Source organism: Chlorocebus sabaeus, chromosome 12 (genome assembly GCF_047675955.1).
Source record: "Chlorocebus sabaeus isolate Y175 chromosome 12, mChlSab1.0.hap1, whole genome shotgun sequence".
Classification (NCBI taxonomy): domain Eukaryota; kingdom Metazoa; phylum Chordata; class Mammalia; order Primates; family Cercopithecidae; genus Chlorocebus; species Chlorocebus sabaeus.
Window position 1 is genome coordinate 103759553 of NC_132915.1, and position 27873 is coordinate 103787425.

At 53.7% G+C, this 27873-nt stretch overlaps 1 protein-coding gene across 7 annotated transcripts; it reads left to right on the forward strand.

Annotated features, from left to right (window-relative positions):
* Nucleotides 1–78: 78 nt before the first annotated feature.
* On the forward strand, nucleotides 79–27611 carry SLC27A4 (solute carrier family 27 member 4). Of its 7 annotated transcripts, none has more exons than XM_037994220.2 (17): nucleotides 79–468; nucleotides 4613–4794; nucleotides 6935–7624; nucleotides 8161–8245; nucleotides 8712–8822; nucleotides 9899–10065; nucleotides 11938–12332; nucleotides 15282–15440; nucleotides 17048–17117; nucleotides 17220–17311; nucleotides 18883–18992; nucleotides 19271–19480; nucleotides 19661–19787; nucleotides 21413–21550; nucleotides 21758–21922; nucleotides 22010–22156; nucleotides 26722–27611. In XM_037994220.2, the coding sequence occupies exons 6-17, from the start codon at nucleotides 9905–9907 to the stop codon at nucleotides 26877–26879; spliced, it is 1932 nt and encodes a 643-aa protein (XP_037850148.2). In that variant the 5' UTR covers nucleotides 79–468; nucleotides 4613–4794; nucleotides 6935–7624; nucleotides 8161–8245; nucleotides 8712–8822; nucleotides 9899–9904; the 3' UTR covers nucleotides 26880–27611. The 7 variants fall into 7 exon arrangements, with proteins under 7 accessions (XP_037850148.2, XP_037850152.2, XP_037850149.2 ...); XM_037994224.2 differs by having other exon boundaries at nucleotides 8717–8822; XM_037994221.2 differs by having other exon boundaries at nucleotides 6935–7367.
* Nucleotides 27612–27873: the final 262 nt, after the last annotated feature.

Consider the following 27873-nt stretch of genomic DNA (forward strand, 5'->3'; position numbering starts at 1 on the left):
CCCTGACTTTGGCACTCTTGCGACTTCCAAGCACTAGCGCAGAAGTTCCCCTCCCAGCCTGGGCTTTAGCTGCTTGTCCCCTCTCCTCTGGCCGAAGCTGGGTGGACGTGGATTCAAATTCCCTGCTCCTCCCTGTTTTTTTTTTTTTTTTTTTTTTTTGAGATGGAGTCTTGCTCTGTCGCCAGGCTGGAGTGCAATGGTGAGATCTCGGCTCACTGCAACCTCCGTCTCCCAGGTTCAAATGATTCTCCTGCCTCAGCTTCCGGAATAGCTGGGACTACAAGCGCATGCCACCATACTCAGCTAATTTTTTTATTTTTAGAGACGGGGTTTCACCATGTTGGCCGGGATGGTCTTGATCTCTTGACCTCGTGTTCCGCCCACCTTGGCCTCCCAAAGTGCTGGGATTACAGGCATGAGCCACCACACCCGGCCAACTCCTCCCTGTTTTCCAGCAGAGGACTTAGGGTAAGTCGCTTCCCCTCTCTGAGTCCCCATTTCATCTCAAGAAAAGTGGAATCCTGGGCCGGGCGCGGTGGCTTAAGCCTGTAATCCCAGCACTTTGGGAGGCCGAGACGGGCGGATCAAGAGGTCAGGAGATCGAGACCATCCTGGCTAACACAGTGAAACCCCATCTCTACTAAAAAATACAAAAAACTAGCCGGGCGAGATGGCGGGCGCCTGTAGTCCCAGCTACTCAGGAGGCTGAGGCAGGAGAATGGCGTAAATCCGGGAGGCGGGGCTTGCAGTGAGCCAAGATCCAGCCACTGCACTCCAGCCTGGGCGACAGAGCGAGACTCCGCCTCAAAAAAAAAAAAAAGAAAAGAAAAGTGGAATCCTAAGGCGCTCACCCCCTAGGACTACTGTGGGGGTTTCTGAGAGGACATTCAGAAGATGGACTTCAGAGAAAGGACCCAAGGAGCAGGAGGTGGGGTTTTTTGGTTTTTTAATGTGTTTTTTTGGTGTTCTTTTTTTTTTTTTTTTTTTGAGAGAAGTTCTTGCCCTGTCATGTAGGCTGGAGTGCGTGGCATAATCATGGCTCACTGCATCCTCAATTCCTGGGCCCAAGCAGTCCTCATCTCAGCCTCCCCAGTAGCTGAGGCCACAGGTAGACACCACTATGCCCAACTAATTTTTTAATTATTTATGTTTGAGACAGGGTCTCACTCTTTTTGCCCAGGCTGGAATGCAGTGGTGTGATCTCAGCTCACTGCAACCTCTGTGTCCCAGGTTCAAGCAATTCTCCCATCTCAGCCTTCCCAGGAGCTGGGACTATAGGAGCATGCCATCCTGCCCAGCTAATTTTTGTATTTTTTGGTAGAGATGAGGCTTCACCATGTTGGTCACGCTGGTCTTGAACACCTGACCTCATGATCCGGCCACCTAGGCCTCCCGAAGTGCTGGGATTACAGGCATGAGCCACCATGCCTGGCCGCCCAACTAATTTTAATTTTTTGTACAATTGAGGTCTCTGTTGCACAGGCTGCTTGAACTCCTGGGCTCAAGTGATTCTCTTGCCCTTGGTCTTCCAAATAATACAGATGTGAACCAGTTTCCAGCCAATCAGGAGCTGTTTTCTTACTGTGTTCATAAGCACAAAAGGCTGCAGTTCATTTTGGAGTGGCAAAAAGGCATTTTCCTTGGGTAAGAGCCAAGGAACAAGGACTGGCTGGATGAAAGGTATTAGAAGAGTGGGTGGCCCTAGCTTGGGATTTAGAACCAGACAAGCCCTAAGATGGAAGAGGCTTTAGCATTTTTCAGGCCAATTCCTCATTGCTTGAATAGGTGATTGATGGCCCAGAGGCAGGCAGAGAATTGCTTGGAGTAACTAAAACACAGGCCACAGGCCCCCTGCTACGTTTACCAGTGCCTCAGTTTCCCTATCTATGATCAGTTTCTAACTGTACTATATGTCAGGCAGTACCATGCACTTGAGATGCATTATCGTATTGACACCTCAAGGTCACCACCCAAGGAGGGAGGTGGTATTTTACTTGTGTTTTACTAATGAGGCAGTAGGAGTAGAGCTGGGGTTGGAACCACGGGTTGTCTGAAGACCTGCTCAGCACTGCCATACCAGGGCTCCAGCCTTCCCTGTGCATACCACGTCTGATTCAGGGATCCCAATAGCAGAGGAAGGGCAGGAGAGGCTGGAGGCCCACCTCAGAACCACGGACTTTTCAGGAGGGAAACCTTGTTCTGAGCTTCTTGAATCTCTGCGGGAAAAGGAGGCCATGCTAGTGAGTCTCCATACCTCGCCAGTCTCTGCAGACCTGCCAGCTGTTTCTGCAGTTTCCCAGGGTCCTAGACACCCCCACTGTAGCTCACCAAAGTCAACAGTGCCAGGGTGGCAGCGGAGGTCAGACAGATGGCCTTCACTGCCCAGCTGGGTAGCTCACCTGCTCTAGGCAAGCAGTGCCTGGACAACCCTGGGCCTTTATAGCACTCGTGAGATGGACACAAAGCGTCAGGCTTAGCTGGGAATGGAGTCTGGTCTCCTGAGCATAGGGTGGCATTTGTGTTGCCAGCTCATGATTGGAGAAAACTCAAACTGGCTACAGGTAATCACCGGTGATGCCCTACTAACTTCTGCGTAGAAAGTTCCAGTCTCCCATCTCAGTAAACCATGCTTAGGGCCGGGCACGGTGGCTCAAGCCTGTAATCCCAGCACTTTGGGAGGCCGAGACGGGCGGATCACGAGGTCAGGAGATGGAGACCATCCTGGCTAACACGGTGAAACCCCGTCTCTACTAAAAAATACGAAAAACTAGCCGGGCGAGGTGGCAGGCGCCTGTAGTCCCAGCTACTCGGGAGGCTGAGGCAGGAGAATGGCGTAAACCCGGGAGGCGGAGCTTGCAGTGAGCCAAGATCGCGCCACTGCACTCCAGCCTGGGCGACAGAGCCAGACTCCGTCTCAAAAAAAAAGAAAAAACCATGCTTGCCTTCATCCTGCTTCCTGAACACACCAGGCTTCTTCCTGCCTTTTGGAACAGCACCATCCCCAGGTTGTTACATGGTGAGCTCCTTGTCATTCACATCTCTGCTCACATGTCACCTCAGAGATGCCTTCCTGGGCTTCTCAGCCATCTAAAGCAGTCCCTAGTCCCCCTCCCCCTCTCTCCATGCTATCATCTGTTTATTATTTACTTATTTATTTTTTGAGATGGGGTCTCATTCTGTCACCCAGGCTGGAGTGCAGTGCCACGATCACGGCTCACTACAGTTTCGACCCCCTGGGCTCCAGGATCCTTCTGTTTTAGCCTCCCTAGTAGCTGGGCCTATGGATGCGTGCCACCACGCCTAGCTAAATTTTTTTTTTTTTTTTTTTTTTTTGAGACGGTGTCACTCTGTCACCCAGGCTGGAGTGCAATGGCGTGATCTCGGCTCACTGCAACCTCCGTTTCCCAGGTTCAAGTGATTCTCCTGCCTCAGCCTCCCGAGTAGCTGGGATTACAAGGGTGCTCCACCACACCCAGCTAATTTTTATTTTTAGTAGAGATGGGTTTTCACCATGTTGGCCAGGCTGGTCTCAAAATCCTGACCTCAGGTGATCTGCACGCCTTGGCGTCCCAAAGTGCTAGGATTACATGCATGAGCCACCTTGCCCAGCCAAGTGTTTTTTTTTTTTCTTTCTTTCTTTCTTTTTTTTGGGGGATGGAGTCTCACTCTATCACCCAGGCTGGAGTGCAACAGCACGATCTCAGCTCACTGCAACCTCCGCCTCCCGGGTTCAGGCAATTCTCCTGCCTCAGACTCCCGAGTAGCTGGGATTACAAGTGCCTGCCACCATGCCCAGCTAATTTTTTTTTTAATTGTTAATAAAAATGTGGTTTCACCATGTTGGTCCGGCTGGTCTCAAACTCCTGACCTCATGATCCCCCCGTCTCAGCCTCCCAAAGTGCTGGGATTACAGGTGTGAGCTACCGGGCCCGGCTGTGTTTTTTTTTTGTTTGTTTGTTTGTTTTAATTAATTAATTTTTTTTTTTTTGTAGAGACAGGGTCTTGCTATGCTGGCTGGGCCGGTCTTGAACTCCTGGCCTCAAGCCATCTTCTTGCCTTGACCTCTCAATGTGCTGGGATTCCAGATGTGAGCCACCGCACCCTACCCTTATTTTCTTTAGAGCAGTCACCACTCTGAAATTATTTTATTGGTAGAGCTGGAGGTGGTGACTCATGCCTGGAGTCCTAGCACTTTGGGAGGCCTGGGGGAGGCAGATCACTTGAGCTCAAAAGTTCCAGACTAGCCTGAACAACATGATGAAACGTCTTCTCTACTAAAAATACAAAAAATTAGCCCGATGTGGTGGTGCATACCTGTAGCCCTAGCTACCCAGGAGACTGAGGTAGCAGGAGCACCTGAGCCCAGGAGGTCAAGGCTGCAGTGAGCTGTGATTGTCTGGATGATACAAATAAGACCCTATCTCAAAAAATTAAAAAATTTTAATGACAGTACTGTGATGAGTATGACACCAGCACAGTGAGCACTGAGTGAGGGACAACCTATTCCATCTCACTCCCACCTGCCCTCTGTGTGGCCAGCTAGACTGTAAGCAACTGAAAGGCAGGCTATCGTGTTCTCTCTGTTGCTCTCCCTCTTGCTTCTCCCCCTCAGGCCTGACCCAATGTCCGGTGGTACTGCTTTGGTTTCTCCAGTGTGACAAGCCTGACTGAAGGAGAGCAGGTGGCTGGTCACCAGCACCCTCCGGCTAACTCTCACCTGCCCACTCGTATATGACCTCAGTAGTTGATGTGGAAGTACTCATGTTTATACTCACGGATCCTGGTGTGGATAAGGTCAGAGCCTCCAATTCATTCTCCCTTTCATTCGTTCAAGAAATGTTGGCCAGGTGCAGTGGCTCATGCCTGTAATCCCAACACTGGGAGACCGAGGAGGGCGAATCACGAGGTCAGGAGATTGAGACCATCCTGGCTAACACAGTGAAATCCCGTCTCTACTAAAAATACAAAAAATTAGCCGGACATGGTGGCGGGCGCCTGTAGTCCCAGCTGCTAGGGAGGCTGAGGCAGGAGAATGGCATGAACCCTGGGAGGCGGAGCTTGCAGTGAGCCGAGATCGCGCTACTGCACTCCAGCTTGGGCGACAGAGCGAGACTCTGTCTCAAAAAAAAAAAAAAAAAAAGAGAGAGCTTGAGACCATCCTGGCCAACATGATGAAATCCCGTCTGTACTAAAAATACAAAAATTAGCTGGTCATGGGCTTGGTGGAGCAAGCCTGTAGTCCCAGCTACTCGGGAGTCTGAGGCAGGAGAATCGCTTGAACCCGGGAGGCAGAGGTTGCAGTGAGCTGAGATCGTGCCACTGCACTCCAGCCTGGCCACAGAGCGAGACTGTCTCAAAAAAACCAACCAACAAACAAAAAGAAATGTTTATTGAGCTTCTGTTATTTGCCAAGCCCTTCTGAAAATCAGAGATAACCTTCCTGTCTAGATCTTGATCTTGTATGTACTTCATGCTTAATGAGTCTATAAGCCACAATTATAAACATGTAAAGCACTACTGCAAATGCTCCCCACAAGCCGGATGTGGTGGTACGTGCCTATAGTCCCAGGCTGAGGCGGGGAGAATCCATTGAGCCCAAGAAGTTGAGGCTGCAGTGAGCTATGATCGCACCACTGCACTCCAGCCTGGGTGATGGAGCCAGATCCTGTCTTCCTGTCTTCCTGTCTTCCTGTCTCAAAAACAAAACCCTGGCCGGGCGCGGTGGCACACACCTGTAATCCCAGCACTTTGGGAGGCCGAGGCAGGCCAGTCACGAGGTCAGGAGATCAAGACCATCCTGGCTAACACGGTGAAACCCTGTCTCTACTAAAAAAAAATGCAAAAAACTTAGCCAGGTGTGGTGGCGGGCGCCTGTAGTCCCAGCTACTTGGGAGGCTGGGGCAGGAGAATGGCGTGAACCCGGGAGGTGGAGCTTGCAGTGAGCAGAGATCGTGCCACTGCACTCCAGCCTGGGTGACAGAGCAAGACTCCGTCTCAAAGGAAAAAAAAAAAACCCAAATACTCCCCACAAATCTCCACACCGACCCTGTGAGGTATTATGAATTAGTATGTCCCAATTTTTATATATATGAAGAAAATGAATCTTGACCTTTCAGCTGAGAAGTTGAACTCCATGCCCATGCCCATACCACTGCACATTCTGCCTCCTGATGGTGATACCCATGAAGAATGTGGTGCTGGAATTTACCCACGTCCCCAAAAGGACGCACCCTGTATTCCAGAAGAAATAGGTCCCAATCCTTATCAGACCAAAAGTTCATCCTTATTTTATTATTATAATTTTTTTTTTTGAGACAGGCTCTCGCTGCTCTGTTGCTCAGGCTGGAGTGCAGTGGCGCAGTCTCAGCTCACTGCAACCTCTGCCTCTCAGTGATTCTCTTGCCTCAGTCCCCGAGTAGCTGGGACTACAGACGTGCACCACCACACCCGGCTAATTTTTGTATTTTTAATAGAGACAGGGTTTTGCCATGTTAGCCAGCTGGTCTTGAACTCCTGACTTCATGTGATCTGCCCACCTCAGCCTCCCAAAGTACTAGGATTACAGGCATGAGCCACTGTGCCCAGCTTATTTTCATTTTTTGAGACACAGTCTTACTTTGTTGCCCAGGGTGAAGTGCAGTGGTGCAATCACAGCTCGCTGCAACCCCAAGTTCCAGAGCTCAAGCAATCCTCCCACCTCAGCTTCCTGAGTAGCTGGGAGTACAAGCCAGAGCTACCTGGCTAATTTTTTTTTTTTTTTTTTTTTTTTTCTGTAGAGGCAGGGTCTCACTATGTTGCCCAGGCTGGTCTTGAACTCCTGGCTGAAGCGATCCTCCTGCCTCCACCTCTCAAAGTGCTGGGATTACAAGCTTGAGCCACCACGCCAGTGCCAGAATGTCTTTTTTTTTTTTTTTTTTTTTTTTTTTTTTTCCAGACGGAGACTTGCTCTGTCGCCCAGGCTGGAGTGCGTGGCACAATCTCAGCTTACTGCAACCTCCGCCTCCCAGGTTCAAGCAATTCTCCTGCCTCAGCCTCCGAGGGATCTATTCCAAGTGGCAATTGTGGATGCCTGACATGGTTAATTAACAAGAAACCAATTTTTCAGAGGCCAAGAGTCCCAACAGGGCCAAGAATCTGGCTGCTTGCCTATGGCTCTGCAGGTGGCATGACAAATAAGGGCATAGGTTTATGGGTTAACTGATTTACCGCAGGGACCAGAGATCATAGATGGTGAAGTTAACTAAGGGCCTCCAAATCCGTGTCCTTTGTGCCAACAGGTGTGCCAGGCTGCTCACAAGACACCATGATATGAGAAAGGATTCCTCTTAGTCACCCGGACACCAGGTTTATGGCTGTGTCGCAGCAAAGTTGGGTGTGATTTATTATTTTCTTTATGAACTTTATTATATAGGTCCTGGAGTCCTCAAAACACGCAGGTGGAAGTCAGGGAGTAGGAGCCATCAAAATTTGACTCTGGTGGGACTCGAACCCACAACCTTTGAGTGACCACACCAGAGCTCAAGCTAGAAGTCCAATGCCCTATCCATTGCGCCACAGAGCCGGCTGCGGAGTGCAACCGCCCCGCTCACCTCTGCCTGAAATCGCCGCTTTAGCGAGCTTCTAGGTGTGGTGCTGGGTGTTGGCTGAACTCGGCCGGGGCCCGAGCGCGTGCTTCGGGTTTTCGGCTGTGGTGTGGATTGGGGTGCTCTTCCTACATCTGGGCGCTGGGGACAGCAGTGGGTAAGGGCCAGGGTCGGCAGGAAGGAAGGGCGGGAGTGAAGTCCGCCTGTCTCCTCACGGACTCGGGGGTCGACTCCGGGGTCTCCTCGGCCGGGTGGGGCGGGGCGGCGTGGACCACAACTCCCAGCTTGCCGCGCGGCGGCGCCGCCCGAAGCCGTTGCGCGCGCAGGGCGGGCTGGGGCCGGGCGGCGCCGGGCGCGCTGGGGCTGCGCTGCGCCGCCGGCTCTGTGGCTTGCCGGCCGCGGGGAAGGTGCGGCAGGCGGTTCTGCGGCCCGGCACAGCCGGTTTGGGTTGCGGAAGGCGGGCGGGGGAGGAGCGCGGCGGGCGGGGCCTGGCGGCGGGCGGGGCTGGCGGGGCGGCCGGGCCATGCAGGGCGCAGAGCCGGCTAAGTCCTGCTGAGACCCGGCTTCGTACGCCCAGGGGCGGCTAATGCTCCTCGCGCTCCCTACTCTGCTGCAACCGGGCCGCATCTGGACGGGGCGTCGCGCGGCGGAGCCGACGCCAGGTGAGCACAGACCGGGCCGGTGGGTTCCCGGGTGGGGAAATGTGCCGGGCCGAGTCGGGCGAGGTGGCGGTGCGGACCCCAGGTGGGGGGCGCGCCCTGCGGCGTTGTTTCCCGGACAGACGCATTGTTAGGTTGCTGTGCAGGGGCGAGGGCGGTACGCGTGACCCCGGACAGGGGCCCGAGGGAACTGGTCACCCTCTTCTGGCCTCTTCTTGCCCCATCCGCCATCCTTCCAGGACAGGTTCCTGCCCCTCTGCTGTGGTGGTCTATGGGAGGCCAGAGATCTGAGGATCCTGGACCCTGGAGTTGGGGTTGAGGACTCTGCTTCAGTTCCCCCGCCCCCGGCTTTTGCTTTTCGCGAGGGGGCGGGGGAGATGGTGTCCCAGGGCTTCTTGTGGTCCAGACCATTCCCTTATCCTGGCTTGGAGGCTCTCAGGCCATTTCACATTCGTGACCTTCATCCCAGAACAGGAAAACCCGGAGAAAAACAGCCCCATCAGATGTCCCCTTGAGCAAGTCCTCAAAGATCCAGGAATAGAATCCAAGAGTCCTAGCTTAGCCCAGCCCCTGAAGCACAGTAAGTCGTTCGCCTTCCCCTAAGTCCCAGACCCCAAAGATTCATCCGAGTGTCTGTATGTGTCTGTGTGTTGTGGGGTGGTATCTTCAAGGTCCCCCTCGCCTCCCTCCATCAGCTTTGCCCCCTGGGCGGTCACCTCTCAAGCACCTCCAGGCTCTAACTCGTTTTCTGGGTCGCCCTCTATCGACCAGCAGATGCACTGCGATGCCTGAGCCTGTGGGCAGGGACCGAGCAGGGCACCTTTTCCAGGGAGCTGCCCCTTTGACTTGGCCTGGTCATCCACAGACCCTCCCTGGGTCTCTGGGTGGGTAGTCGAGCCAGATACTTTTTTTTTTTTTTTTTGAGACAGAGTCTCGCTCTGTCTCCCAGGCTGGAGTGCAGTGGCACAATCTCGCCCCAGTGCAATCTCCGCCTCCCAGGTTCAAGCAATTCTTCTGCCTCAGCCTCCTGAGTAGCTGGGATTCCAGGTGTGTGCTACCATGCCTGGCTAATTTTTGTATTTTTAGTAGAGATGGGGTTTCGCCATCTTGGTCAGCGTGGTCTTGAACTCCTGACCTCGTGATCCGCCTGCCCTGGCCTCCCAAAGTGCTGGGATTACAGGTGTGAGCCCCCACTGCTGGCGAGCCAGAGGCTCTTAGTCGATACCCACCCCCAGGCCATCTGGTTTAGAGACCTTGGATGTCAGAAGAGTGAACTGTCCTGTTTTGGCTAGAAAAGCCTCTTAGAACACGTCTCCCTATACCCATTGCGCAGAGGGCAGAGACTAAAGTCTAAAATGTGAAAGGGTCTTGCCCAAGGTCACTTGGAGGATGGTAGACAGAGATGGGACTATGAGACGAGAACCAGCCTCCTGCTTCTCACTCATAGAATTCCTCACCTCAAGTGCCAAGCCCCTAGCCTGCCCCTCCTAGGCCATGCCTGGAAAGGGACCCCTGTGGTCAGTCACCCAACTTAGTATGGCTAAGCCTTACCACAGGCTGTCCCCTTGGGATCACAGTGGCCTGGCTGTCTGGGCTGGGAGGTAGGAGACCTGGAGGGATGGGTGTTTGGGTCCACTAACTGCTCTGTGTCTGCAGGCCACAATGCTGCTTGGAGCCTCTCTAGTGGGGGTGCTGCTGTTCTCCAAGCTGGTGCTGAAACTGCCCTGGACCCAGGTGGGATTTTCCCTGCTGTTCCTCTACTTGGGATCTGGAGGCTGGCGCTTCATCCGGGTCTTCATCAAAACCATCAGGCGCGATATTTTGTGAGTACCTGGCCCAGCCTTTCCTGGGGTCTCTCACAGTACAGTGAGCTTCTGGTCCCCCAAGTCTCCCCAGGCCAGACCTCATGGTCTCTACCAGCACAGGGCAGCTGAGCTGAGTTCCAGAACAGCAACCTCTGCTCCACACCCTTCCCCTGGCAATGGTACCTGGTACCTCCATCTCCAAGGTCAAAGTCTTTTCCCAGGGAATCTCCTTAACTTGAGGCTCCTAGGCTTTGGGCAGGCTTGGCCTAGGACATACATTGAACACCAAGTGTGTTGAGACATCTGCAAGGGGTCCTGAGGACTCTGTAAGTTTGTGAAAGGGTAAAGAGGAACCTTGGGGAAAGGCCCTGCCCTCAGGTTGGCAGGGGTGCAAGATGGCACAGGGGGCACTGAGTTCTAGGGCAGGGCCCCTACTCAGATGTCTGGGATAACCTGCTCCCCAAAGAAAGCCAGGTATGCTCCAAGAGACATCCTGTACCAGAAATACTTATTCCCGTTTATTCTCTACTAGGTGCCAGGCTAGCTCTGGGGTCCAGAGAGGAATAAGGCAGACCCTATCTGCCAAGCTCAGATTGGTCAGGAGAAAGAAAGGGACACAGCACATCTGTAAACTGGCAGTCCCATGTGGGCAGAGACCCTGGTGCAGAGACCCTGGTGCAGCATTGCTCACTACTGTGTCCCAGCACCCAGTTCAGTGACCCACACCCAGCACAGGCAGCTCAGCATTTGTCAATCTGGGTTGATTACAAAAGAAGGCATGGAGCGGCACACCAGGAAGGGTGGTAACTGTGGGAGCATGGAGCAAGGAGAGACAGCCTCCAGCCAGGATCCTGGGAATCAGAGAAGGCCTCCTGGAGAAAAACTGGCTGTACTTGAGAGGTGCCTTAGTGGTGGTGGAAGGAGATGAGTCCCAACCAGAAGGCACAGCATCAGCAACGAAGCCATGGAGTCCAGGGCTGGGCGCAGTGGCTCACACCTGTAATCCTAGCACTTTGGGAGGCCGAAGTGACTAGATCACTTGACCTCAGGAGTTCGAGACCAACCTGGGCAACACGGCAAAACCCCGTCCCTACCAAAATACAAAAACATTAGCCAGGCACCGTGGTGTGCACCTGTGGTTCCAGCTACTTGGGAGGCTGAGGTTGGGAGCATCATCTGAGCCTGGGAAGCGAAGGTTGCAGTGAGCTGACATTGCATCACTGCACTCCAACCTGGGTGACAGAGTGTGACCCCATCTCAAAAAAAAAAAAAAAAGGTGGCAGGAGTGGGATGTTGCCAAGTGATTCCACAAAGTTATTGAGCGTCTATTCTGCCTGGCACAGGACCCTGGGGACAGAGTGTTGTATAAGACAGAAGCCTATCCCAGCTAGGCTCACAGGGAGAAAGACTGGACAGACCAGTAAACTCATTCTTTATTTACTGTGGTCATGGTGGGTGGGGGGAGCCACTGGACTGTGGGAGGCCCCAAACAAGGAGTTTGGATTTTTACAGGAAGCTCTGGAGACCTAGGAGGTTTCTGCTGGAGCAGCAGGCTGAGAGGGTAGGAGTTGAACTCTGGAGCCAGAGAGGCCTAGAGTTCAAATCTCAGCTCAGCCACCCTCCATCCATGAAGCTTTGAGCAGGCCACGGCACCATGAGAGCCTTGATTTCCTTCTGTGTGAGGGAAGATAGGAATCATACGAACTCTCAGTGTTACTGAGCGGCATCAGTAAGACGGTGCATGTTCCCAGCAGGAGCCAGGAGATGGAAGTGTTATAGGGGATCTGGCTCATGAAGCATAGGTTGGCGAAGCAGCAGCCTGGGGTAGGGTGTCAGGACCCCTCACTCCCAACCATGGCAGGCACAGCACCCTCTCTTGCTCACACACAGTGGCGGCTTAGTGCTCCTGAAGGTGAAGGCGAAGGTGCGACAGTGCCTGCGGGAACGGCGGACGGTGCCCATTTTGTTTGCCTCTACCGTTCGGCGCCACCCCGACAAGACGGCCCTGATCTTCGAGGGCACAGATACCCACTGGACCTTCCGCCAGCTGGATGAGTACTCGAGCAGTGTAGCCAACTTCCTGCAGGCCCGGGGCCTGGCCTCGGGGGATGTGGCTGCCATCTTCATGGAGAACCGCAATGAGTTCGTGGGCCTATGGCTGGGCATGGCCAAGCTCGGTGTGGAGGCGGCCCTCATCAACACCAACCTGCGGCGGGATGCCCTGCTCCACTGCCTCACCACCTCACGTGCACGGGCCCTTGTCTTTGGCAGCGAAATGGCCTCAGGTGAGCCCCAAGCGGGTGAGGGACAAGCAGGAACCCCATGGGATCTTACACAGACCACGGCTCCCTTCCAGCCCTGCCAAGGCTGTGTGGTTAAGGACACAGAGTGGGGTCAGACAGCTTAGGCAGTGCCACAAGTAAACTGGAGATCCTGGGAAAGGGACTGATTTCTCTGAGCCTCAGTTTCTTCATCCGTAGTTCCTACTTGATACTGTTTTCTAAAAGGTACTTCAGACTGGGCATAATGGCTCACACCTGTAATCCCAGCACTTTGGGAGGCCAAGGCAAGAGGATCCCTTGAGCCTAGGAGTTTGAGACCAGCCTAAGCAACATAGTAAGATTCTTTCTCTACTAAGAAACTTTTTTTGAGACAGGGTCTTGCTCTGTCACCCAGGCTGGAGTGCAGTGGTGCAGTCACAGCTCACAACAGCCTTGACCTCTCAGGCTCAAGCAATCCATCCACCTCAGCCTCGTGAGTAGCTGGGACCACAGACATACACCACCATGCCTGGCTAAATTTTGCATTTTTTGTAGATACTCAGTTTTGTCATGTTGCCCAGGCTGGTCTCAGACTCTTAAGTTCAAGCAATCCACCCACCTCTGCCTCTCAAAGTGCTGGGATTATAGACATGAACCACCACACCTGGCATACTAAAAAAGTTTTTAAAAAATTAGCTAGGCATGGTGACATGGACCTGTAGTCCCAGCTACTCAGTGGCTGAGGCAGGAGGATGACTTAAGACTAAGGTCAAGACTGCGGTCAGTGGCGATTGTGCCACTTCACTCTAGCCTGGCAGACAGAGTGAGACCCCGTCTCAAAAAAAAAAAAACAAAAAAACTCCGGGTGTGGTGTGTGATGGCTGTAATCCCGGCACTTTGGGAGGCCAAGGTGGGCAGATTTGAGATCAGGAGTTCGAGACTAGCCTGGCCAACATGGTGAAACCCGGTCTCTAATAAAAATGCAAAAAAAAACTAGCGGAGCATGGAGGTGCGCACCTGCAGTCCCAGCTACTCGGGAGACTGAAGTAGGAGAATCGCTTGAACCCAGGAGACAGAGGTTACAGTGAGCCAGGATCACGTCACTGCATTCCAGCCTGGGTGACAGAGAGAGGTTACGTCTTAAAAAAAAAAAAAAAAGATACTTCACCTGAAGCACTAGCAACATGGCTGATGCGAAGTGGCCCCTCAGTACAATGGTAATCATCCTTGTGACTAATTAGGCCATATCTAGCTCCTCTGTATAATGGGAACAAAATTAATTCCCCACTGTCCTCACAGAGCCTGCATTTTATTTGCTGCCACAATGGGCACCTGCAAAGTGCTGATGCTGCTGCTTTCCAAGAGCAGCTCTAATCTCCATAAAGACCAGGGAAGGTAGGGATCTTGGTTTTATGGGTGATGAGCCTGGGGCTCAGAGGGGTTTGTGAGGAGCTCACCCAAGGTCACACAGTTGGTAAGTGGCAGAACTGGGGTTTGATCTTCAGCTTGACCACAGTGCACTGTTTTTCCTCCCCACACTGTTGTGTTTGTGGGATAATGAATGGGGAAGTCATTAGGATGCTGAAAGGGGGCCAGGCACGGTGGCTGACGCCTGTAATCCCAGCACTTTTGGAGGCTAAGGAGGGCAGGTCACTTGAGCTTGAGAGTTCAAGACCAGACTGGCCAACATGGTGAAACCCTGTTTTTACTAAAAATACAAAAATTAGCCAGGTGTGGTGGTGCACGCCTGTAATCTTAGCTACTCAGGAGGCTGAGGCACAAGAATCACTTGAACCAAATGAGCCGAGATCATGCCGCTGCACTCCAGCCTGGGCGACAGAGTGAAACTCTGTATTTTTTTTTTTTTTTTGACATGGAGTCTCGCTCTGTGGCCCAGGCTGGAGTGCAGAGGCGCGATCTTGGCTCACTGCAAGCTCTGCCTCCCGGGTTCATGCCATTCTCCTGCCTCAGCCTCCTGAGAAGCTGGGACAACAGGCGCCTATCACCACACCCGGCTAATTTTTTGTATTTTTAGTAAAGACGGGGTTTCACTGTGTTAAACAGGATGGTCTCAATCTCCTGACCTCGTGATCTGCCTGCCTCAGCCTCCCAAAGTGCTGGGATTATAGGCGTGAGCCACCGCGCCCAGCCGAAACTCTGTCTTAAAAAAAAAAAGATGCTGAAAGGGGGCCAGGCACAGTGGCTTATGCCTGTAATCCCAGCACTTTGGGAGGCCAAGGCAAGAGAATCTCTTGAGCCCAGGAGTTCAAGACCTGCCTGGACAACATAGTGAGCCCCTGTCTCTACTTTAAAAAGCAAAAAAAAAAAAAAGAAGAAAGAAAAGAAAAATTGGTGCTGAAAGGGGAGAGGGAAGAAGGCAGCCAGGGAAGAGGAGAGGGTTGGGCAAATCAAGAGGAAGCCAGGGAGGTGGGGCCAAGCTGACCAGCGCTGCTCCATACCTAGGCGGGTGGAGTGTGATGTCTGTGCAGCACACAGGGGAGCCTGAGAGAAGGTTCCCACTCTCGGAAGGGGATGGACGGCCACTGGCCTCTGACCCGCACTCCTGCCTTCTATCTGGTGCCCCACAGAGTAAGTAGTGCGGGACAGTGGGTGGGAGCCCAGACCTTGGTGTGAGGTAGAGCTGGCGTTGCATGCCAGGTCCAGCACATTCTAGCTGTGAGCAGGTCCTCTCATTCTCAGAGCCTCAATCTTCTCATCTGTAAGAGGGGCTGTCATTGGTCCCTCCTTCCCAGGGCTGTGAGACCAAAGAATGCAGGTAAAGCGGGCCTACTCTGTGGTTAACCCGTGGCTAATAGAACCGTTGCTGGTGCCCCATCAGCACTGAAGGCCCAGTTGCTTCCCTGCCTCTCCTGCCCAGCCAGTCTCCTCAGCAACATGGCCAGCCCTGCTGGGAGCAGAGGTCCTTGGCAACATGGGGTTTTCTGGCCTGCTGACTGCCCTGTCTCCCCACAGCCATCTGTGAGATCCATGCCAGCCTGGACCCCTCGCTCAGCCTCTTCTGCTCTGGCTCCTGGGAGCCCAATGCGGTGCCTACAAGCACAGAACACCTGGACCCTCTGCTGGAAGATGCTCCCAAGCACCTGCCCAGTTGCCCTGACAAGGGCTTCACAGGTGGGCTCCGTCCCCACCCCACAGAGGGGCGCTTACACGGGCCCTGGACAGGAGCACTGGCCTCAGTGCCAGAAGGAGGCTTTTCTGGAAACTGGCCGTGTGCCTGGAACATGTCACATCACCTCCCTTTTTCCATCTGGAAAATGGTGACAGTAAACCTGGGCCATTCCAGGGTTACTGTGAAGGTGGCATGAGCTGATGTGTGTCACAGTGCCAGATACAGGGCTGAGAACACAGGAGATCACAAAGTCCAGTTTGATTTGTTGAACAAGCCTTCACTGATGCCTAATGTAGAATCCTGTGGACTCCAGGAACCTGCCTGGTCTGGGCTTTGTTGCGGTTGGGTGGCAGGGTGGGTGAGGAGCAAGACCCTTTGAATATTCATCAAGTACCTCTTCAGTGCAGGACACCTCGGGATCTCCAGCTGTGATCCTCTCCCAGGGCTGCGCTGCCTCCCTGACCCCGCCTCCAGGCAGCCTCTCTGAGCCTCTCACCCCTCTTCTTTTATACTGTAGCCTACCTGGTTCTTCTGCTCTTCTCATTCCCTTTCCTGTGAAGCCACATTGCCTGGTGGCTCAGAGCTTGGGCTGTCGAGTCAGATGCGAGTTTATATCCTGGCTCTACTGCTTCCTTTGTGTGAACCCTGACACTTGCCCTGCCCTTGGAGCCTCAGTTCCCACAGCCATAAAACTGGGGACAGTAACAGAACCTACTCTATGAGTAGCTTTGAGCATTGAAAAAAATACAGTGGGGCCAGTCCTGAAGCTAGGGTATGGCAGGAGGGGCTCAGTAACTGGTCATTGTCATCAGCACTGTTTAACTTCTCTCTTGTACGTGAATCTGGTCTCTTGGGTGCATTTGTCAGCTATTTCAGGGCAGGGACTCTGGCTGGGTTGCCCTGGTGCCCTCATAGTGCCTAGGGCTGGCAAACAGCAGGCAGCCAGAGAGCGTGAGGTGTCTTGGCAGGCGTTCTAAACGTGTGGCGTCTTCTTGTGGATGTCCTGACCTCCAGGGAACCTCAAGTCTGGTAGGGCCAAGCCTCGCATAGAAACTCTAGTGTGGCAGTCCCTGTGGAGGGCTGCAGAGTGGGGCAGATCAATGCTCAGCAGTGCGGAAGCTACCTCAACACCCCACTTCCTGCAGCTAACCTCCCTGTGCTCTATGACTTGGGGCAGGTGTCACCTTTATCGGGAAGCCTACCTGGCACCACCTCCCCTCCTGCAAGCTTGGGCCAAATGTGGCTACTGGGTTTCGACAGGTCCTGTGGCCTCCCTCGGCACTTGCTGCTTAGTATTGGAATTGCCTGTGTCCTCATCTGACTGTTCCACTGAGCTGTGATTGCCAAGAGGGCTAGGCCCATGCCCGTCGTGCTCACTGATGTCTCTCTCCCCGCAGGGCCTAGCACAGAGCAAGGGCCCAGGAAATATTTGTTGGAATGGATGCTGGTGTTGGAGCTGAGTGGTGTCTGAGGTCATCAGAACAGGCTTCCTGGCAAGGGTGTGATGGGAACAGGTGTTGAAGGGTGCACACCTGCAGGTGTCCGTCCGTGTGACCCTGTGCCCAGCCCTGAGCTGCACCCGACAGCCACTCGCATCTGTTTTCTTTAGATAAACTGTTCTACATCTACACATCGGGCACCACAGGGCTGCCCAAGGCCGCCATCGTGGTGCACAGCAGGTAAGGGGCAGGTGCCCAGGGTGGGGTAGGCACAGGCAGGGCGGGGGAGCCTCCTCCTGCCTTTTCAGGGCCCACTCAGCCCTCGGCCCTGTGCCCTCCCAGGTATTACCGCATGGCTGCCCTGGTGTACTATGGATTCCGCATGCGGCCCAATGACATCATCTATGACTGCCTCCCCCTCTACCACTCAGCAGGTAACTCTAGGGCTGTCACTCAGCCTCCAGCACCTGCCAGGTCTCCAGGAACCCCACCCCTGTCAGGCAGTGTGCTGAGGTACAAACACACAGCTTTGGACCAGGTGTGGTGACTCACACCTGTAATCCCAGCACTTTGGGAGGCCAAGACGGGCGGATCACTTGAGGCCAGGAGTTCGAGACCAGCCTGGCCAACATGGCGAAACCCCATCTTTACTAAAAATACAAAAATTAACTGGGTGTGGTGACATGTGCCTGTAATCCCAGCTACCTGTGAGGCTGAGGCACGAGAATTGCTTGAACCTGGGAGGCAGAGGTTGCAGTGAGCTGAGATCACGCCACTGCACTCCAGCCTGGGCAACAGAGCGAGACAGTGTCTCAAAAAACATAAAAATAGGCCAGGCGCAGTGGCTCACACCTGTAATCCCAGCACTTTGGGAGGCCAAAGCAAGCGGATCACGAGGTCAGGAGTTCGAGACCAGCCTGGTCAAACGTGGTGAAACCCCGTCTCTACTAAAAGTACAAAAAACAACTGGGCTTGGTGGCAGGCGCCTGTAATCCCAGCTACTTGGGAGGCTGAGGCAGGAGAATGGTTTGAACCCAGGAGGCATAGGTTGCAATGAGCCTAGATCGCGCCATTGCACACCAGCCTGGGTGACAGGGCAAGACTCCGTCTCAAAATAAATAAATACACTTAATTTAATTTAAAAATAAACAGGATTAGCCAGGCGTGGTGCACATGCCTGTGGTCTCAGCTACTGGGGAGGCTGAGACAGAATCACTTGAGCCTGGGAGTTTAAGGCCAGCCTGGGCAACATGGTGAGACCTGTCTCTAGAATTTTTGTTTTAAGCAAGGCACAGTGGCTGACACCTGTAATCCCAGCACTTTGGGAGGCCGAGGCAGGCGGATCACGAGGTCAGGAGATCGAGACCATTCTAGCTAACATAGTGAAACCCCATCTCTACTAAAAATACAAAAAAAAAAAAAGTAGACGGGCATGGTGGCAGGCGCCTGTAGTCCCAGTTACTCGGGAGGATGAGGCAGGAGAATGGCGTGAATCCAGGAGGCAGAGCTTGCAGTGAGCCGAGATGGCGTCACTGCACTCCAGCCTGGGCGACAGAGTGAGAGACTGTCTCAAAAAAAAAAAAGAAAAAAGTTGTTTTAAATTGAAAAAAGTATGAGCACACCAGCCTCACAGTGTGTGTGGCAGTGTCCCACGGAGCATCTGGGCCTGTCTCATTTCAGTTTGTTTCCACAGATATGCATGGCATTGTTGCTGTTTGTAGGGGCTTACAGGAAGACAACTTGAATAAATATAGCTCTGCCCTCCACATGCTTACAGTTGGGTGTATATGTGAGTGTAGGGGAGGGGCAGGGACAAGAGTGCAGCACCAGGAGGAGCCTGGTGATGGAAGCCGGGGAGGCTTCTTGGAGGAGGTCACCCAAGGCAGGCAGATGTGAGGTGCAGAAGCCTGCAGGGCAGCGCAGGCCTGCCTGGCTGGATGGCAGTATCACTGGTTCGGGGAGGGTCTTCATCTCCTTGACCCAGGGGCCATCCCTCCGCCTCCAGGAAACATCGTGGGAATCGGGCAGTGCCTGCTGCATGGCATGACGGTGGTGATTCGGAAGAAGTTCTCAGCCTCCCGGTTCTGGGATGATTGTATCAAGTACAAATGCACGGTGAGCGAGAGTGGGAAGGGTGAACTGTCCCTTTCCCCTCGTTACCCTCTTCCCAACTACACTTTGGGGCATCTATCTTATAGCTGAGGTGGCCAGTCATTCCAAAGGGCTCCATTTGTGGCAAAGTCCCCATTGTTCAGATGGGGAGACTGAGACCTGGAGAGTGAAAGGATATAATGGCCAACCCCTGGGGAGAGTAGGAGCTTGAGGGATCAGGAGAATCCTAGTGTAGTGAGGGCAGCCTCTGGAACCTCGAGTCACACCAAGTTCACCCCCAGATTGTGCAGTACATTGGTGAACTGTGCCGCTACCTCCTGAACCAGCCACCGCGGGAGGCAGAAAACCAGCACCAGGTTCGCATGGCACTAGGCAACGGCCTCCGGCAGTCCATCTGGACCAACTTCTCCAGCCGCTTCCACATACCCCAGGTGGCTGAGTTCTATGGGGCCACGGAGTGCAACTGTAGCCTGGGCAACTTCGACAGCCAGGTGCGGCCAGGTTGGGGATGGGCAAGGCCGCTGCAGGGATGGCCCACGGAAGGCACTGGACGCAGAGGGGAGGGCAGAGTTCCAGCATGAGATTGTGGGTGCTGGAGTCCCACCTCCCCCTCATTGTCCAGTTTTGGGCCCATGGTGAGAGAGCCCAGGCCCAAGTCTTGGCCTTCGCAGGTGGGGGCCTGTGGCTTCAACAGCCGCATCCTGTCCTTCGTGTACCCCATCCGGTTGGTACGTGTCAACGAGGACACCATGGAGCTGATCCGGGGGCCCAATGGCATCTGCATTCCCTGCCAGCCAGGTCTGTCACTTGGGGGTCAGAGAGGGAGGGATTGACCTGGGAAGGAAGGAATCCAGGTGTGTGTAGATGGGAAGCCCTTTTCTGACCAGTGGCCATCAGTTAGCTCTGCTCCTAGGGCTACAAGTTACTCATTTCTTTGTGTATCCATCCATTCATTCATTCACCGTTCTATCTGTCCATCAGTCCATTCATTCATTTTCATTCATTCATTCTTTTTTTTTTTTTTTTTTGGTTGAGATGAAGTCTCACTGTCGCCCAGGCCAGAGTGTAGTGGCATGAGCTTGGCTCACTCTAACCTCTGCCTCCTGGGTTCAAGCAATTCTCTTGTCTCATCCTCCTGAGTAGCTGGAATTACAGGCTCACGCCACCATGCCTGGCTAGTTTTTCTATTTCCTTTTTAATTCTTTTTTTTGAGACGGAGTCTCGCTCTGTCACCCAGGCTGGAATGCAGTGGCCGGATCTCGGCTCACAGCAAGCTCCGCCTCCCGGGTTCACACCATTCTCCTGCCTTAGCCTCCCGAGTAGCTGGGACTACAGATGCCCGCCACCTCGCCCGGCTAGTTTTTTTTTGTATTTTTTAGTAGAGACGGGGTTTCACCGTGTTAGCCAGGATGGTCTCGATCTCCTGACCTCGTGATCCACTCGTCTCGGCCTCCCAAAGTGCTGGGATTACAGGCTTGAGCCACCGCGCCCGGCCAGTTTTTCTATTTTCAATAGAGATGGGCTTTCACCATGTTGGCCAGGTTGGTGTCGAACTCCTGACCTCAAGTGATCCACCCACCTTAGCCTCCCAAAATGTTAGTATTACAGATGTGAGCCACCATGCCCAACCTCATTCATTCATTTTCATATTGACTCCAAATGACCCTGAGTCCAGGCTGCTTGAGATTTATTCTGGCTCAGCTCCTTAGCTCTGTGTCATGGGCGAGTATTCAGCCTCTCTGTGTCTAAGTCCCCTTATCTACAAACTGTGCCCATGGCAGCACCCGCCCGTGGGGCTGGCCTGAGGATTATGTTTGGTAAAGAACATAAAACTCTGAGTGGAGCCCGGCATGGAGCAGGGGCTTGGGGCACTGGCTTCGTTAGGCTGTCCCCAAGGAGCCTGACCTATGTTCATCTTCCCATCAGTTTCAAGAACAGACATCGCTGGCTCAGTTTGTCCGAACTGCCAAGATGAGCTCTTGGGCTGGGGGAGGTGGGGCATTTCTGTGGCAAGCAGTGTGACTCAAATCAGATCAAGACGCAGAGTACAGGCTGGGAGTGTTGGCTCACACCTGGAATCCCAGCACTTTGGGAGGCTGAGGTGGGCGGATCACCTGAGGTCAGGAGTTCAAGACCAGCCTGGCAAACAGGATGAAACCCAGCTCTACTAAAAAATTTAAAAAAAAAATTAGTTGGGCATGTTGGCGTGCGCCTGTAGTCTCAGCTAGGCAGGAGAATTGCTTGAACCCAGGAGGTGGAGGTTGCAGTGAGATCGCACCACTGCACTCCAGCCTGGGCAACAAGAGCGAAACATAGTTTCAAAAAAAAAAAAAAAAAAAAAAAACGACGCAGGGTACACCTGGTGACGGGACGGGTGGGAGAGGCTGCCTAGGGCAGATCCGACCCTGCCTTCCCCACCCCAGGTGAGCCAGGCCAGCTGGTGGGCCGCATCATCCAGAAAGACCCCCTGCGCCGCTTCGATGGCTACCTCAACCAGGGCGCCAACAACAAGAAGATTGCCAAGGATGTCTTCAAGAAGGGGGACCAGGCCTACCTTACTGGTGGGTCCCCAGCCCTTCATAGCCCCTTCCTGAGGGTTGGGGGAGGAGGGGACCTTCTCCCACCTCCAGAGGACACCTTCCCAGGACTTCCCCAGTCCTGGCCCTTGAGGTCAAACAAATCCTTGGGCTCCAGCGAAGCCTCCCTGGTTTGAGCCCTGGACTCAGAGCTGGCCAGGCCCAGCCCTGCCTCATCCGGCCCCTCCCTAGGTGATGTGCTGGTGATGGACGAGCTGGGCTACCTGTACTTCCGAGACCGCACTGGGGACACGTTCCGCTGGAAAGGTGAGAACGTGTCCACCACCGAGGTGGAAGGCACACTCAGCCGCCTGCTGGACATGGCTGACGTGGCCGTGTATGGTGTCGAGGTGCCAGGTATGTGCAGGCAGACGCAAGGTGTGGGTGGGGAGGCATCATCCAGGGACACCACCAGCTGCTCAGTGTCTACCCTGCCATCCCCAGGAACCGAGGGCCGGGCCGGAATGGCTGCCGTGGCCAGCCCCACTGGCAACTGTGACCTGGAGCGCTTTGCTCAGGACTTGGAGAAGGAACTGCCCCTGTATGCGCGCCCCATCTTCCTGCGCATCCTGCCTGAGCTGCACAAAACAGGTGTGTCCCGCCCCTGCTCTAGCTCTCGGATCCCAGGTCCCTTCCCGTTTCCTTCTGGAGGGACCCGGTTGGCTGTCATTTGACCTCTGCACACAGCCTGGCCGGGCAGTTGGTAAAGTGACCTTCCCATGTAGAGGTGAGCAGACGGGGCCGGCAGAGAGGACACACATTGTTCCTTAGTAGAACAAATATTAGGTGCCAGGCACTGCGCTAAGCCTCAGGATACGGGTGGTGAGCTTTGACAGGACGTTTGCCTTCTTAGAGTTTTAGAGCAGGAGAGTGGCTGGTCTAGGACAAGGCATTCCAAAGGTAAAGAGTGTACCATATAATCTGTCATGAGATTAGAGTTAAACAGATAAAAAGAAGAAAAATGAACCACAGAGCAAGCTGATAGGAGAGCAAAAAGGAGGACGCTTGGGATGAGTAGAAGGCTCCTCTGAGGAGGGGATGGTTCAGCTGAGACCTGAAATATGGGGGTGGGAGGCACTCTAGGCTGCAGGAATAGACACTGTAAAGCCACTAAAGCCGGAAGGAGCTTGGGTGCTCGAGGAATGAAAGGGGGCCCCCAAGGCTGGAGCCAAGTGAGAGGGGCAGGCAGTGGCATTGAAGTGGGAGAGAAGCCAGCAGGGGCTGGAAGTCCAGGGCCTTGCAGGCCAGGATAGGAGTCGGGACTGTCCCGGGGGTAGTAGGGAGCCACAGAAGCATCTCAGCAAGGCTGGGTGCAGTGGCTTGCCTGTAGTCCCAGCACTTTGGGAGGCCAAGGCGGACAGATCACTTGAGGTCAGGAGTTTGAGACCAGACTGGCCAACATGGCAAAACCCCGTCTCTACTAAAAATACACAAAAATTAGCTGGCCGGGCGCGGTGGCTCACACCTGTAATCCCAGTACTTTGGGAGGCCGAGGTGGGCGGATCATTTGAGGTCAGGAATTCAAGACCAGCCAGGCCAACATGGTGAAATCCCATCTCTACTAAAAATACAAAAAAAAATTTAAAAATTTAGGCTGGGCACGGTGGCTCACACCTGTAGTCTCAGCATTTTGGGAGGCCAAGGCTGATGGATTGCCTGAGCTCAGGAGTTCGAGACCACCCAGGGCAACATGGTGAAACCCTGTCTCTACCAAAAATACAAAATAATTAGCCAGATATGGTGGTGGGTGCCTGTAGTCCCAGCTACTTGGGAAGCTGAAGCAGAAGAATAGCTTGAGCCCTGAGGTGGAGGTTGCAGTGAGCCGAGATCACACCACTGCACTCCAACTTGGGCTACAGAGTGAGACTCTGTCTCAAAAAAAAAAAAAAAAAAAATGTAGCCAGGCATGGTGGCGGCCACCTGTAATCTCCGCTACCTGGGAGGCTGAGGCATGAGAATCACTTGAACCTGGGAGGTGGAGGTTGCAGTAAACCGAAACCATGCCACTGCACTCCAGCCTGGGAGACAGAGTGAGACTCTGTCTCAATATATATATAAAAAAAAAAATTAGCCAGGCATGGTGGTGCATACCTGTAATCCCAGCGACTCAGGAGGCTGAGACAGGAGAATTGCTTGAACCCAGGAGACCCAGGAGACACAGGTTGCAGTGAGCTGAGATCACGCCACCACACTCCAGCCTGGGCAACAGAGTGACACTCTGTCTCAAAAAAAAAGGAATCTCAGCAGGTGGGAACCTGGTCAGACTCATGCTCTAGAAAGCTCTCTGGCTGCTGTGTATGGAGTGGGAGAGGATTGCAGGCAGCCCTGAGGGAGCTGGGAGACGAGGGAGGGCTGGTTGCAGTTGTCCAGGTGGGAGGTGGGCCCCGGGCCTGCAGTCGCCCACAGGACAGCACCATCTTTCTATCTGTTGGCCCATTGGTGGCTCTCAAGAGTTCCCTGGTGGGCAGGAAATGCTGAGGCTCATGCCCATACCTGCCCATGCTTTCCTCAGCCCTTGGTGCCCCTTCTGAGCACCCCCTGGCTGCTCACCCTTGGAGCACATTTCCCTGGCCACCTCCCATGTTGTCATCATGTCAGTCCTACCTTGATGGTGGACACTCCCTAGTCAGTGTGGCTTCTGCCAGACAGTGGGTACCTGGAGTGCCTAAAGCATTGGGGAGGGTTTAGGACTTCAGTGTGGTTCTGAAGGATGGAGACACCGTGGCCAGGCTAATGGCCAAGACCAGGAGCTTCCAGAGGATTGGGCAGCACCACACTTCTGGCCAGGAAAGGCAGGGAGGCTCTCAGACCTTGTGTTTCAGATGCGCTTTGCGGCAGAACAAACCACCCCCAAACTTACTTGCTCCAAAATGGCTTGAAGCAGCCACTTTATTTATTCATAATTCTGTGGGTAAGCAATGTAGGGGTTAAGTGCAGCTGAGCAGTTCTCTTTTTGACCTTGCTTTGGGGTCACTGAAAGAGCTGTCATCACTTAGTAACTTAGCTGAGGCAGGAGGCAGTTAGATGGCCTCACCCAGGTGTCTGGCTCTCGACTGCTTGCTTCTGCAGCGCTGTCCAACAGAACCTTCTGCAGCGATGGAAATGTTCTAGGTTTCTGCTGTCCAACACAATAGCTACTAGCCTGGCAGTGCTACTGAACACTTGAAAGGTGGCTGCTGGCTGGATGCAGTGGCTCACGCCTGTAATATCAACACTTTGGGGTTAAATTTTGTTGAATTTAAATTTATTTATTTATTTATTTGAGATGGAGTCTTGCTCTGTTGCCCAGGCTGGAGTGCAGTGGTGTAATCTCAGCTCACTACAACCTTTGCCTCCTGGGTTCAAGTGATTCTCCTGCCTCAGCCTCCCCAGTAGCTGGGATTACAGGCACGTGCCATCACACCTGGCTAATTTTTGTATTTTTTTTTTTTATTAGAGATGGGGTTTTGACATGTTGGCCATGCTGGTCTCGAACTCCTGACCTCAGGTGATCCGCCCACCCTGGCCTCCCAAAGTGCTGGGATTACAGGCGCGAGCCACCATGCCCGGCCTTATTTAATAATTGAAATGTAGATAGCCACATGAGGTCATATTGGACAGCGCCAGTCTGGGCCCTCACCTGGGATGGCTCATCTCTGCTCCACATGGCCTCTCACCCTTTGGAAGGCTAGACTAGCCCCAGGGCACCCCTAAGTGGGTAGAGGTGGAAGATGCAAGGTCCCCCGAGGCCTAGACTCACCCGGAACTCCTACAACATTGTGTTTACCACCTTCTGTTGATTAAAGCAGGTTGTAAAGCCAGTCCAGATTGAGGCCAGTGGAGGTTGAAAAAGAGCTCTTGCCAGAAGTGCCAAAGCCACATAGCAGAGGTGTGTGTGTGTACAGGGAGGGGAGGAACCTGTAGCCATTTGTGGTAGTCTGTCTCATCCAGGTTCCAACCCCACTTCTACCACCCTGAGCATCAGTCTTCTCATCTGTACAGGATTAATACCATTGATTGAAAGATGCGGCCAGGCGTGGCAGCTCATTCTTGTAATGCTAGCACTTTGGGAGGCTGGGGCGGGTGGATTGTTTGAGCCCAGGAGTTCAAGATCTGCGTGGGCAACATGGCGAAACCCTGTCTCTACAAGAAATACAAAACTTGGCCAGGCGCAGTGGCTCACGCCTGTAATCCCAGCACTTTGGGAGGTCGAGGAGGGTGGATCATCTGAGGTCAGGAGTTCGAGACAAACCTGACCAACATGGTGAAACCCTGTCTCTACTAAAAATACAAAAAATTAGCTGGGCGTGGTGGTGGGCGCCTATAATCCCAGCTACTTGGGAGGCTGAGGCAGGTGAATCACTTGAACCCAGGAGGCAGAGGTTGCAGTGAGCCAGGATCGAGCCACTGCACTCCAGCCCTGGTGACAGTGCAAGACTCCGTCTCCAAAAAAAAAAATAAAGAGAGAAATACAAAACTTAGCCAGGCACAGTGGTGAACACCTATAGTCCTGGCTACTTGGGAGGCTGAGGTAGGAGGATCACTTGAGCCCGGGAGGTGGAGGTTGCAGTGAGTTGAGATAGCATCATTTCACTCCAGCCTGGGTGATAGAGCGAGACCCTGTCTCAATAAAAAAGAAAAAAATACCATGAATACTTTATATACGAGTAAGAAAATATGTGCTGCTAATTATACTAGTTCAGAGATGTTAAAATCTGCAAGCACGTCCATGTTAGAATCCAGAGAATACGGTTGAGCACCTGCCCTGTGGGGCTGATGTACAGGTGAAATGAGCTCACACTGTTATCTGGTCGGTACTCAAAGGGACACATCACAGTCAGAAGACCTCAGTTCTGGTCCCCACTCTGCTGTCACTCAGTATGTAATACTAGGCAAATAACTTCCCTTCTCCAGGCCCGTTTTCCCATCTGCAAAGTAGGGGTGGGTGGGTAACTAGCAGCTGTCCCCAGGCCCCAACTTTGCCACGGCTGCTCTATTACTTTAGGTAATAGGTCGAACATTCTTTGCAAACTGTAAAGGGCTGTGCCTCCTCCTCCCCCACTTTCCTCCCGTGTTTGTCCTCTAGCCCCACTCCCTGCCTTCCTCAGCACTGGTAGTGGGGTTCCTGGGAGCTCAGGCCCCTGCCCTGCACTGAGTCTTCTTCCCTGCTCTCCCAGGGACCTACAAGTTGCAGAAGACAGAGCTACGGAAGGAGGGCTTTGACCCGGCTATCATGAAAGACCCGCTGTTCTATCTAGATGCCCGGAAGGGCCGCTACGTCCCATTGGACCAAGAGGCCTACAGCCGCATCCAGGCAGGCGAGGAGAAGCTGTGATTCTCCCCATCCCTCTGAGGGCCGGTGGATGCTGGATCCGGAGCCCCAGGTTCCGCCCCAGAGGGGTCCCGGACAAGGCCAGACCAAAGCAAGCGGGGCCTGGCACCTCCATCCTGAGGTGTTGCCCCCTCCATCCAAAATTGCCAAGTGACTCACTGCCTCCCCAACCTTTCCAGAGGCTTTCTGTGAAAGTCTCATGTCCAAGTTAACGTCTTCTGGGCAGGGCAGGCCCTCTGATTCCCAGGCTGAGACTGACGGGTCTTCTCAGGATGATGTCTTGGGTCAGGGTAGGGAGAGGACAAGGGGTCACCAAGCCCTTCCTAGAAAGCAGGGAGCTTATAAATGGAACCAGGGTAGAAGTCCCCAGACTCAGGAAGTCAACAGAGTGGTCAAGGACAGTGGTCACATCCATCCGGTGGCCAAAGAGAATTGTAGCCCCAGAGCTGCCCAAGTTCACTGGGCTCCACCCCCACCTCCAGGAGGGGAGGAGAGGACCGGACATCTATAGGTGGCCCCTGATGCCCATCTACAGTAGGAGGTCAGGACCGCGCTCCTGGTCTCTCCCCACTCCCCATCCTCCTCCCTGGATGGCTGCCTGGCTGTCCCTCAGGCATAGCTTTTCAGTCCTTACGGGTCTATGTCACCTCCATGTCAGTCTTGGCCTGGCTATGAGAGAAGGAGGAATGGGGGAGGGGGCTCAGGGGCCAATAAATTCTGCCTTGAGTCCTCCTAGCCTGTGTGCAAGCCACCCAAGCCCACCCTGACCCCAGAGCGCTGCAGCCCCCCTGCGGCCTACTCGATCCCCCACGCCAGCCCCCTGGCCCATTCACCCACCTCATCTGTTCATTCACCCATCTAACCTGAGGGTGTGGCAGGTGAGATGCCACAGCCCCTGTCTCCAGTGTGCTGGTTCTGCTGGGGCAGTGCCCATGTCAGTCTGGCATGGCGTTTCACAGTGTGGGCTTGAAAGTCCAAACCAGCTCTGTCACTCTAA

Coding starts and splice junctions, on each gene's coding strand:
- SLC27A4 (XM_037994220.2), top strand. CDS start 9,905: ATGCTGCTTGGAGCCTCTCTAGTGGGGGTGCTGCTGTTCTCCAAGCTG. Junction 19,481..19,660: donor TGGGCAACTTCGACAGCCAG/GTGCGGCCAGGT, acceptor TGGCCTTCGCAG/GTGGGGGCCTGTGGCTTCAA. Junction 21,923..22,009: donor GTATGGTGTCGAGGTGCCAG/GTATGTGCAGGC, acceptor TGCCATCCCCAG/GAACCGAGGGCCGGGCCGGA.